Source organism: Lolium perenne, chromosome 4 (assembly GCF_019359855.2).
Source record: "Lolium perenne isolate Kyuss_39 chromosome 4, Kyuss_2.0, whole genome shotgun sequence".
Taxonomy (NCBI): Eukaryota; Viridiplantae; Streptophyta; class Magnoliopsida; order Poales; family Poaceae; genus Lolium; species Lolium perenne.
In genome coordinates, this window is record NC_067247.2 from 293,832,691 (window position 1) to 293,845,721 (window position 13,031).

At 49.2% G+C, this 13,031-nt stretch overlaps 1 protein-coding gene across 1 annotated transcript; it reads left to right on the forward strand.

The window, feature by feature from the left end:
• The first annotated feature begins 7,570 nt into the window (after nt 1-7,570).
• On the forward strand, nt 7,571-8,232 carry LOC127295798 (histone H2A). The gene has a single exon (XM_051325798.1). It carries the CDS (start codon nt 7,634-7,636, stop codon nt 8,099-8,101), a length of 468 nt encoding a protein of 155 aa, XP_051181758.1. The 5' UTR covers nt 7,571-7,633; the 3' UTR covers nt 8,102-8,232.
• Nucleotides 8,233-13,031: the final 4,799 nt, after the last annotated feature.

Sequence of the window (13,031 nt, forward strand, 5' to 3'; positions counted from 1 at the left end):
GCCACCCCGATGAAACTCCCGAGCCCAGCTCCTGCAGTTGGCTCAGAGCTGGAAAAGCAAGCATGGCTGGCTAAGTACGCCACCCCGGCGAACCTTCAGAGTGCAACTTCTGCAGCCAAAGACAGCGGATCGATCGATACCATGCGAGAGACCAGTTCGGCATGGTGCCGAAAAGAAGGGCAATCGGCTATTCCAAGCCGTACCCCGACGAGTACGAGATGATCCCGCTGCCACCTAAATATCGGCTCCCTGACTTCTCCAAATTCAGTGGATCAGATGGCTCCAGCTCCATCGAGCACGTCGGCCGATATTTGGCGCAACTAGGACCGGCTTCAGTGTCGGATCAGCTACGTGTGAGGCTCTTTTCACAGTCCCTCACAGGATCGGCTTTCGGATGGTACACCTCTCTGCCAGCAAACTCCATCCAGTCTTGGAAGCAATTGGAAGAACAATTCCATACGCAATACCATTCAGAAGCTTCCGAGTCTAGCATTGCCGATCTAGCACAACTACGTCAGAAGCGCGGAGAAACGGTGACAGAATACATCCAGCGCTTCAGGAATCTTAGGAACCGATGTTATTCGGTTCGTATAACTGAAAAGGAAGCAGTCGAGTTGGCAGTAGCTGGCCTTGCAACACAGCTCAAGGACATGGCCTCCCAAGCAGATTATCCCTCGATGGCGCACATGGTTCAGAAATTATCAGCATATGAACAGCGCCACCCAGACCTGTACCAAGACAAGTTCAAGCGTGCAGTAGTCATGGTCGATACAGAGGAAGATGAGGTGCCTGCGGGAGACCAAGAAGTAGCAGTGGCTGAGTGGACTCGGGGAGGAGCCCCCGTGTCCTGCAAATGGGTAAAGCCACCAGGGCCGCCCAGGGGATTTGATTTTGACGTGACCAAGACTGAACAAATCTTCGACCTCCTGCTCAAGGAGAAGCTTGATTGACGATTCTGAAGGTCTCAAGTTCCCCACGGCGCAAGAGCTAAACGGAAAGCCGTACTGCAAGTTCCACAACTCGCTTTCCCATGCCACCAACGACTGCAGGGTGTGGCGTCAGCACATCCAAGCGGCGATAGAGAAGGGGCGTCTAATTTTCAACCAGTACGCCATGAAGGTCGACACCCAACCCTTCCCCGCCGTTAACATGGTAGAAGTCATCTACCCTGAGGGTTGCCAGCCAGGTCCCACGTTCAGCATCAACATGGTAGGACCTGGGAACCACTCTGGCAAAGATGGAGATGAGGGCAGCTGCTCTCATAGCAAGGATACAGAGGAGGCCGCTCCACGCGATCGGCTCCATCATGATGGCAAGCGCTACGTCACAGAGGGAGAAGTGAAGAACATAAGATATCAACGACCTCTCTCTGATCACCTCCTCAAAAAATATGTGAGTCAGTATGACCAACGCCGACGGTCCAACTATGATGATGAGGGAGATCGTCTGGCTAGAGAAGCCAGAAGACATCGTCGGTAGGATCGCGATGAGGAGGAGCACGAGCGCCGTGCCGCGGACAAGTCAAGGGAGCAAGATGACAACGCCAGACACTGGGACTGCCCTTTCTTCAGACACTGCTGGGATTCAGGAATGAGCCGATTGCCCACAATCGGCAATTGCCCAGAATGCAACCAGAAGAAGAAGGAGGCAGCCAACATGTCTGTGTTCGAGTGCTTAGGGCCTCTCCCGCCACAGAGCAAACGTGCTGAGTCACCTCGTTGGGCAGATCTTGAGGATTCCGAGGACGAGGGACCAGAAGAAGAAGACAGGTACCACCGTCCAAGGTGGTGCCCTGACGGACTCAGCCGTTCACAAAAACGCAGGGTTCAGCGGTTGCGCGGCCTGGAGGAAGCCGAAAGGTTATACTTGCATACGCTAAGGAAGGCACGGCCTGATCTGGCTGCAAAGGTTCAGCGAGCCCTGGATGAAGAGGGTCGTCCACGGAAAATGGAGTGGCGCCCCAAACAAAGGAGAGCCGATGATGAAACATCGGCTGGCACGAACATGGTGTTCATCCTCCCTTCAGAGTTCAGTGCTCCAGGGTTAGATAAGACATCCGTGGCACAACTTGACTGCGGCCCACGGCCGGTTATCTTTGAGAAGCCACGAGATAGGAGCTACAAGCATCTGAAGGCCCTGTACTTGCGAGGATATATCGATGGGAGGCCTGTAAATAAGATGCTGGTGGACACCGGAGCGGCAGTTAACATCATGCCGTACTCTATGCTACGTCGGCTGGGACGCTCTAGCTCGGATTTAATCAAGACCAACGTGACATTGAGCGATTTCAACGGCCAAGCGTCTGAAGCACAAGGAGTTACGAACGTGGATCCGACCGTAGGAAGGAAAACTATCCCTACAACGTTCTTCATTGTTGATAGCACGAGCGATTATCTTTGTCTTCTGGGAAGAGATTGGATCCACGCCAACTGCTGTATTCCCTCCACGATGCACCAATGCATAATACAGTGGGATGGAGATGAGGTAGAGGTCGTCCAGGCCGATGACTCAGCCGAAATTTCAACGGCTGGCATGAACGCATGGGAAGCAGCAGGCCAAGAACCCCTTTCAGGCATCAACTTGGACGACTGCGAGCGCATCGATGTGACAAAGGGAAGGGTTAAGTTGGTTTTATCCACTGGCCTGACCATATAGTTGAAGCGAAGCGATGTGCAACTTGGCGAGGCTGATCCTTGTGATCGGCCCCAAAGGTCTATGAAGGGACATTACAGAACCTTCAGTCAGCGCTCCAATCATTGTGGAGGCCGATCCCAGCAATCGGCCAAAATTATCCTCACCACATGTTCTGCTTGTGTTCACCCTCGACCCTATCAGGAGCCGACGTGCGAGTTACAGAGCCGATATCTGCCATTCTTTGACAGCTCCGGCTCGGGGGGCACCTAAACAGGGGTACATGTGCAGGGGTACATGCTGTGCAATGAAATACTGGGGGCCGATAGGAGAAAATCGGCCGGTAAAAAAAAAAACAAAATTTTATAGCCGATGCAAGGGCATCGACTTTAGAATTGAGAAACAGCCGATGCGCAGCCATCGACTCTAGTGGAATCATGCGATGCTTATCGAGTCTCCACCAAATCCAGGCCAACGGTGGTGCCTTCTGTTGCTTCGAGGGAATAAAACAATGAGAATTTCTTCAGCGGCTTCGAGCCGATCCGGGTTTCTGAACCTTTTCTCTGGGGCTAGTTTAGCTGAAACGGAAGGTTATCGGCTGTCTGAGGAAGGAAGAGGATCGGCTTTGGCGCATTCTCTCTGACATTCTCGCCTCGAGTAAGGCTCGGGGGGCAGCAGGCCTAGTGGATACTTTGTTTAAAGAGCCGATGGGGATACCATCGGCTGGTCCTTCATTACAACCTTCTTCACAATGATGGGTACTGAAAAGGATTATTGGGTTTGGTTGGAAAAGTTTAAAGGTTTTCCTGAAGATCCTGCACTTTCTACCAGATTCAGAAAAGCATCGGCTGAAGAAGAGGAGGGTGAATTTCAAAGGACCGATGCGGTGCGATCGGCTCATTACGCATTGGCAAAGGGGACGAATCGGCAAGGTCAGTAGAAGAGGGAATCGGCTCAATTAAACTCAGAAGGAATCGGCAAAATCAAAATTGGGGAAAAGTTCTTCATTGATTAGATGAGATTTCTTACATAAAGAGCTGATTGCTCTCAAAAGGGAAATACTAGGGGATCCATTGCCCCATCTACTACTACTGGCCCTATTCTAGAGGCCCTATCTATGGGCCGTCACTGCCCTCGTCGTCGCCGTCGTCGCCACTATCGGCGCTGCTCCCGGCGGGCTCGTCGTCGCTCCAATGGCCGCCGACCGGGCCCTCGTTGTCTTCATCTTCTTCGTCAGCGTCGTCCTCGTCGCTGTCGAAGTCGCTGAGATTGCCCGGCCAAGGGCAGAACCGCTTGGCCGGTGGCTCGTCGGAGGGGCTCTCGTCGTCGTCCTCCTCCTCCTCTTCCTGCTCCTCTCCCCCGGAAGAGGTGAAGTCGCAGGAGTCGTCGTCACTCTCCTCCTCCGTTTCCCCAACGGCGAGGAAGCGGAGGTCGCTCTCCCCGTCCGTCGAGGATTGGTCGCCCTCGGACCAGATGGAGAAGTCGTGGTCTGACTCCTCCCCGGCCGCAATGGCGCGGCGGGTGTTCGCCGCGTGGACCTCTGCCGGGCTGTACTCCGGCGTCGGCTCACGGGATGTGGAAGACTGGCTGGAAAGATCCGATGGGGCAGAGGAGGAGGAAGACATGGTGGCAGGAGGGCTTTTGGAGTGCTAATGCGGAGGAGATGCAGAGGAGAACTGTTCATGGCGGTTAAATAAAAGGGGGATATAGTGGAAATTCAATGCCACAGCAGTTTCCGAGGAAGTGGTGCCTAAAGAAAAAAAAAAACTGCCAGATCACGCGGAGAAGTTGAGAAGGCAGGACATCATGATGAAGGATACTGCGACGGTTCTGCCACGACATGACCCGACGAAGGAGTGATTTTGGAATTACCAATTCCAAAACCAGGGGGGCATGTGTTATCACCAGAATTTGACCGAGTCAGAGGTGGGCCGCGACCAAGGTGGACTTGAAGATTTTATGTTGAAGAATATACGTGAATCGGCCTTGCTTAGCAAGTTTGGGCTAGTTTGCCCTTGTATCTGTAACATAGTAGGATACGTGTCGGTTAGTTAGATTTGGGCCCGTGCCCGGTTGGGACTATTCCCACGATTAGAAAGTCCATTTGGACTATAAATATGTATCTAGGGTTTATGGAATAAACAACAACTCACGTTCAACCCAAAACAAACCAATCTCGGCGCATCGCCAACTCCTTCATCTCGAGGGTTTCAACCAGGTAAGCGACATGCTGCCTAGATCTTGCGATCTAGGCAGCACAAGCTCCACGTTGTTCACGCGTTGCTCGTACTGAAGCGTCTTTGATGGCGAGCAACGTAGTTATCATAGATGTGTTAGGGTTAGCATAGTTCTTCGTATAACATGCTTACGTAGTGCAACCCTTGCATGTCTAGCCGCCCTCACGCCTATCTCAGGTGTGGGGGCGGCACCCTGCTTGTTCATCATCTAGTAGATCTGATCCGTTACGGTTGCTCCTTGCTCTGCAAGGATTAGTTTAATATCTGCAATAGTTAGGCCTTACAAAGGGGTGGAGGATCCAGCGGCACGTAGGGTGGCGTTCGCAAGTCCTAAGCAGGATGTTCCGAGGATCAACGTCATGTTGGTTTTTAGGCCTTGTTTAGGATCGGCTTATGAGCACCGTGCGTGGCCGCGAGGCCCAACCTGGAGTAGGATGATCCGATTATGCGGTGAAAACCCTAAATCGTCGTAGATCTCATTAGCTATATCTTGATCAAGCAGGATCACCAAGTATTCGTGCACCCCGTACGAATCATGGGTGAATCGGCTCTTTGAGCCGATTCACAGGATAACCTGAGAGCCGATCGAGGCTCGTATTTAATGTTTACGTGTATGCCATGCAGGAACTAAGCGAGGCATCCCCATCACCTTCCTGACCAGGTATAGGTCAGGTGGCACGCCCTTGCACTTCGCATCGCCGCGTGTGACCAGAAGAGCATTGCGGGCCGTCGCTCGGAGGGGTCTCAGCCAGCCGCAGCTCTAGGCTCTTCCCGGCTCTCCACTGTGTTGACAGGCCGCTGCCCGCCGGTGGGTATTGGCAGTCAACACATTCTGATTGGGCTAGTTGTCGAGATGATAGAAGATCAACGTCAGGTTATTGCGTGTTTGTGGGAGGAAATTTGGTGTCATGGAGAAGCAAGAAACATACAGTTGTGTGTAGATCAACGACAGAAGTTGAATACATAGCTTTATCTAAAGGGGTGTGTGAGATGCTTTGGGTGAAGCATCTCTTGAGCGAGTTGAAGCTTCTGAGAAAGGGGCCCTTGAGAGCTTGGTGTGACAATCAGTCAACCATAAGTATTGCAAAAAATCCAGTCCAACATGATAGGGCAAAACATGTGGAAATTGATCGCATCTTCATTAAGGAGAAACTTGATGCTAGGATCATCAACCTTACTCATGCCTGTTATGGGAAGCAGATTGCTGATTGCTTAAGAAAGGGATTAGGAACAAGGGAATGCAACTTGGCATGTGACAAGATGAGATTGATAGATATCTCCATCTTGAAGGGGGGATGTTGAACACTGGACATGTTTATGGCCTAAGTGGCCCAAGCCCATGTGTATGCTGACCTATAAAAGGAGGGAGCTGGAGGAGAGCTAACCCTAAGAGAGAAGAAACCACACTAGCCGCCATGGATCGAAGATGAGGTGAGCCGCTACAACAAAGACTTTGCACTCTGGTCTAATATGTTGAAGGTTAAAGATATTTATCTCAAGAGGAGGGAAATGAAAGTTTGTACTAGGTGCAAGACATATTTCTGGTGTGACTCCTGGTGTGGATTCTCTTCACTGAAAGAAAAAATCCCAGACTTGTTTGAAATTTGCAATGAACAAGACCTTTCGGTGGTTGATGAAGCTACCAATAGTTGGAGGTTCACCTTCAGAGGATGGTTACCTGTTGATCTACAAAATCAAATGAGAGATCTGCACATGATTTTACGCATTGTTAGATTGAATCAGAACCAAAGATAAACATGTATGGAAATGGTCAAAAGATGGTTCCTTCGTGTCAAATCTACATACAAACTCTGCAACAGTGGTATTGATAGATCTTTTAAACGTTTGTGGAAGGCAAAAAAATCCTTTGAAAATTGAGGTGCGGCTCTGGCTGATTCGGCATAATGCCATTGCAAGAAAGGATAATAGGACCAGAAGAAAATGGAAATGGGTAGGTAATACAAGACGCTAGTTTTGCAATACTGATGAAACAATCCACCATCTTTTATTCACTTGCTTTGTTGCTAAGATTTGGGTGTTGTCGTTACTATCTCTTGCTATAATTCGTAATGCTAGAACTCACCGGGAGCCTGGCTTTGCTACGCTAGCAGTAGGCGGCGTTTCCTTTCTCGCTTTAGCACCTCTAGATGCTTTTGGTTGTTGTTTCCGTTATATCGATCCCACTGTTTGTGGGTTTTGCGTGAAAAAAACTAAATTATATTCCCCTTTGTTTTAATGAAAATTATGTAATGCACATGACTTTCTCAAAAAAATATTGTGTTTTTTCCGTGATGCAACTGAACAATCAATACTACCATTTCTGTGTATCTCTAGTGTAGTACGGTGTACTAGTTATAATACTATATTGAAATACTACAAAAATATGTAATGCAAGTCTGGAGATTGTAGTATCCAAAATGACACTAACTCTAATAACTAGCACGGAGTACAATTTTTTCGCATCCCGCCTTTTTTTTCCAGGGAATTCGCTTCCCGCCTTTGTCGTCCCGCAGCTTGCGCTAAATTTCGCAGTCCAACTTGAGAGAGATACTCGATCCGACGTGCGGGGCAGCTTGAAGGATCGCAGCCGTCCAACCCCTACGGATCCAGCCGCACGTTACCTCTTCACGCGGATCGACTGGCCCACCACCCTTCCCCTCAACACCTTTTAAGTCCCCACTCGTCGCCGTCTCCATCACCAACGCACCTCGCAATCCCCAAACAAATCTGAACACTCTTCTCCGAAGCCCAGCCAGCAGCTCGCCATGGACGTCTCAAGCACAGCAGCCGGCGGCAAGGCCAAGAAGGGAGCGGCCGGGCGCAAGGCCGGAGGCCCCAGGAAGAAGTCCGTGACGAGGTCCGTCAAGGCCGGGCTCCAGTTCCCCGTCGGCCGCGTCGGGCGGTACCTCAAGAAGGGCCGGTACGCGCCGCGCGTCGGCACCGGCGCCCCCGTGTACCTCGCCGCCGTCCTCGAGTACCTCGCCGCCGAGGTGCTGGAGCTCGCCGGGAACGCCGCCAAGGACAATAAGAAGTCGCGCATCATCCCGCGCCACCTGCTGCTCGCCGTGAGGAACGACGAGGAGCTCGGCAAGCTGCTCGCCGGCGTCACCATCGCGCACGGCGGCGTGCTCCCCAAGATCAACCCCGTGCTGCTCCCCAAGAAGACGGCCGAAAAGGCGGCCAAGGAGCCCAAGTCGCCCAAGAAGACTCCCAAGTCCCCCAAGAAGGCGTAGAGGCCATTTGCATTGTGTAGGTTGGAGTAGCTGGGATTGATAGGTGTTCTTCAGAGTAGATTGTTTCTCGTTTGGTGGTGTCCTTGTATCTTCTGATCTGTTGTTTTTAATGGAAGAATAAGTTTCTTAGATATCGCGTGCTGTGGTTCGTCTGTCCTTGGTATCGCTGTGCTTTGATAATTTTGTCCAGAAGCTTGCGCGGTTAATTGCAAAGTCCGAAAGATCGGTGTTCTGTGTTTCGTTTTGCCCCTGCTATCGCTTTGCTTTGGATAATTTGCCCAGTGAGCAGTGCCAATGCGCTGTGAAAATTTGGCTTGAGTCGACAGGCGACAATAGGGGCATACTTATTGCGCGCACTCAGCGCCTGAAAATTTTGGACAAACAATTTGTTGTCGCGCCGAAATTTGCCGCCCTCGTTTCAGTTCGGTGAGTTGGGCGGGCAACTGAATACTGAATCCTCGCGTGGCATAGACTAGTGATCTAGTGGTACGGTTGTGCGCTCGGATTTGTTATTTTAATGGAACACTGAGTTGCTTAGCTGTTCTTTGATTCGTTTATCTTAAAACAAATGGTGAATCACCCGACGCTTGTACTGCACTACTGGTGAAACCTTGTCAGAGCAGAGAGAATCGACCAGATTTCTTCACAGAAACTCACGCCTTGAATGCCTAAAATTTTGTACACGTGCTCTTTTGCCTGTTAGAGCAAGTATAATAAGGTACAATTAGCTAGTATAAAAGATAAAATATTATAAATTTGCTTAGTTGGAGAGAGATTAGGATAGAGAAGAGAAGTGAGTTCTTATCTAATACTACCTCCGGTTCAAGGAATAAGGCGTCCTTGTTTTACGTGCTTTTTGTTTGACTAAGAATTACTTCAAATATATAAAGATTGTTTGTATAAAATTACATTAGAAAGTGTTTTTCAATACGAATCCAACGATACTAATTACATTTAATATAACCAAAATTTTGTTGCTTAATTTTTATGATCAAAGTTCGCCTTAGAATACGCGTGCGACTTATTTCTTGGGACGGAGGTGTAGTAGCCACCTATAGCACATGCTCCTAGGCACATATTTTATCACTTAACATCACTAGTTGAGGATTTTTTTATCACACAACCACAATGCATAGAACACACTTGTTGTAATTAGCTGGTTTGACAGCCAATCAACCCATTTGATAAAACTTTTTTTTATCACAAAACACCAACATTTTGATTTTTCTCAACAATACATCTTTTCTACAAGATGCATTTTTCAATTCATTTCACCAAAACACAACAAGGCACAAGCTACAAGGAAATTGGACAACCAAACATGGACATGCAGGGAATTTGATACCACATAAAGAATGACCAGGAGATAATATTCATAAGATGAACCATACTAGTTTTAGCAAAAAGCTTCACATTTAGTGTCTTACAGGCATACACCACTACAAGAAAAGTTGCCATGGCCGACGAAGTTGAAGTCGCGCCGTGGTTGCTGGTGTACCATGGTCGACGATTTTAGGTCTGTCCGTTGTGCATGTCAAAACGTTTTTTTTCTCGTTTTTGAGGCCACCTAGCCCGACGAAAACGGCCAAAACGTTGCGTATGGTGGCCCGGGACGTGGTGCATCTCGAATTCTCGGGTTCGCCGGCCGAGTCAACGCAAATCCGCACCGCCGAGGGATGTAGGACCCAGATGGCAGCCTCTCTGGCATTGTTTTTTTTCTCGATCGCGCCATCTCGTTCAACGCTCTCCGATCGAGCCGTTTACGATGCAGGATCATGGGTCCCGCATGTCATCCTCTATGAACCAAAATTCTTTCTATTCTTGGATTTTTTTGATCCCCTGATTTCTGGCTACTTCCTTTTTCTTTTGATCCCTTGCCGCCTTGGAAACGTTGACACCGCTGCTGCTAATTGGAACCCGCATGTCATCCTCTATGAGCAATCAACTTTCTTTTCTTGGAGTTTTTTTTGGCACCTCAAATTTGGTCACTTGCCTTTTTCTTTCGATCCCCTGCCGCCTCTCAAACGGTGATACCGCTGCTGCTAAATGGACCCGCATGTCATCCTCTATGTACTATAAAACTTTCTTTTCTTGGATTTTTTTGGCACCTCATATTTGGTCACTTACCTTTTTCTTTCGATCCCCTGCCGCCTCTCAAACGGTGAGACCGCTGCTGCTAAATGGGACCCGTATGTCATCCTCTATGTACTATAAAACTTTCTTTTCTAGGATTTTTTTTGGAACCTCATATTTGGTCACTTGCCTTTTTCTTTCGATCCCGTGCAGCCTCTCAAACGGTGATACCGCTGCTGCTAAATGGGACCCGCATGTCATCCTCTATGTACAATCAAGTTTCTTTTCTTGAATTATTTTTGGCTCCTGATATTTGGTCACTTGCATTTTTCTTTCGATCTCATGCCACGTTGAGGACCCTGTAGGCTCATGGGACCCGCATGTCATCCTCTATGTACAATAAAATTTCTTTTCTTGGATTCTTTTTGGCTCCTGATATTTGGTCACTTGCCTTTTTCTTTCGATCCCGTGCAGCCTCTCAAACGGTGATACCGCTGCTGCTAAATGGGACCCGCATGTCATCCTCTATGTACACTCAAGTTTCTTTTCTTGAATTATTTTTGGCTCTTGATATTTGGTCACTTGCATTTTTCTTTCGATCTCATGCCACGTTTGAAACGTTGAAGAACCTGCTGGCTCATGGGACCCGCATGTCATCCTCTATGTGCTATAAAAGTTTATTTTCTTGGGTTTTTTTCACCCTCTGATTTTTGGCTATTTCCTTTTCCTTTTGATCCCCTGCCGCCTTGGAAACGTTGAGTAAGCTGCTGACTCATGGGACCCGCATGTCATCCTCTATGTACAATCAACTTTTGAAAGTATAGAGATGGTAAACCTAGAGGGGGGGGGGGGTGAATAGGTTTCTACAAATTTTAATTCTTTCTTTGCAATATTAGGCTTTGCGGAATATAAAGATGAGCCTAATGCAAACTAGGTGAAGCAACCTATATGAGGATACAACTAACTCGAGCACGAAGGCTCTCACGTGCGATTAAATCACAAGTAAGGAGTTCGGTTAGAGATAACCGATAGCACGCGGAGACGAGGATGTATTCCCGTGTTCCCTTGCTTTGCAACAAGGTACGTCACGTTTGGAGGAGTGGAGGTCCCACGAAGGATTCCCCGCGCCACGAAGGCTCACCCTATTCTCCGGAGCCTATCCCACGAAGGAATAGCTCACTCACTTGTGGTAGACTTTGAGGTAGCCTCCAAACCTTCACAATCTTGCCCGGAGCAAATCCACAGCCCGGATGCTTCCGGACTCCTCTTGCCCACCTAGGGTTTCCAAGGAACCCTAGGAAGCAAGCTTCTCAATGAATACAAGGGGGAATGAGATTTGGCTTGGTAGAACGGTAGATCGGGTCCTCCTCTAATGATTCCCCGGAGGGATTTGAGTTTGGGTGGAGGAGGAGGGAGATCTGAGGCTTTTGGTGTTTCTAGCAATGGAGTAAGAGAGAGAGCTCAAGAACAGCTTGTAGTATGTTGCCTAACTGTTCAGAGGTAGGAGAAGGCCTATTTATAGTGTTCTTCGAAAAATGGCCGTTGGTCAACTTGCCACATCAGATTTTCTTCGAGGAATCCGGTTGACCGGGTTTGGCGCCGGGCCGGCCGGCGCACAGGCCGGTCAGACCGGGCTCTCGACCGGGCCGGCCGGTTTCAACCGGAGCAGGGACCGGAGCTTGACCGAAGGAGCTTCTGGGCATACTGGAATGCGCCCGGATGGCACAAGCGCCAAATCCGGTTGGCGCCGGGGCAGCCGGTCGGTAGCCCGGTCCAACCGGGCTGGTGACCGGACGGGCCGGTCCTAACCGGGCTGGTGACCGGGCGGCGACCGGAGGGCTTGCCCCCTTTACTGGATCCTGCCCGGATGGCACAAGCGCCGGAGCCGGTCCTGACCGGGCTGGCCGGTGCCAGGGCCGGTCCGACCGGGCCAGTGACCGGCCAGACACAGGAAAATCCTGTTGATTCTTTCGTCGAATTGGGGGGGTCTCCATTGCCTTCTTCTTCCATTGATACACCTTTATACCTCTTTGGCTAATACCTGAGAATCATCTTGTAGCCATGTATTAGTCCAAATACACTAGCACGGTGTCATTGTCACCAAAATAATGGATAAGGGTAAAATACCCTTACAATCTCCCCTTTTTGGTATACGATGACAAACCGAGCTAGAGTCACAAATAGATATTATGATAAGCTCTAAACCTTGATTCCATATAAGATATTACGAAAGCTCCCCCATAATGTGTGCACTTGGAGAATTTGCGTTTGAATGCAAAGTGCACCATTTGTGAAATATGAGAAGCTCCCCCAATATCTTTAGGAAACAAGCATGGTATGGAGATGTGCATATCAAGATATATAAGCATAGCACACATAATCATCCTAACATAGAGTAGCACACATAATAGTCGTCCATACACATCCATACACGAATTATTGGAAATAGCAAATGGTTCTTGAAAAACTCAAAGTAAACAAGCACAAGCCATATAAAATCCAAATAAAGCAACTCCCATGGCTTGTGGCAATCGAAGAAAACACCCCGTGAATCCTAGACTCTACTCTCTTCTCCCCCTTTGGCATCGGAACACCAAAAAGGCGAAGAAAAAGAGGAGAGATGCTAGCGCACCCATCAGAAGATCTCATGCCCAGCGGAGTATGAGCTCTCGCCATCATCACGCGTATCAGTAGCACCTTCATCTTCTTCATCATCATCATCAGTAGGGACACGAGCAGGCTGAGGAGGAGGAGGACCGCCAAAGCCGTACCATGTAGGATCAAAGTTCTGGAACATCTGATCAGTGAGAGGAGGCATCTCCCAGTTAGGTGCATGAACAGGCTCCAACTCAGGGCC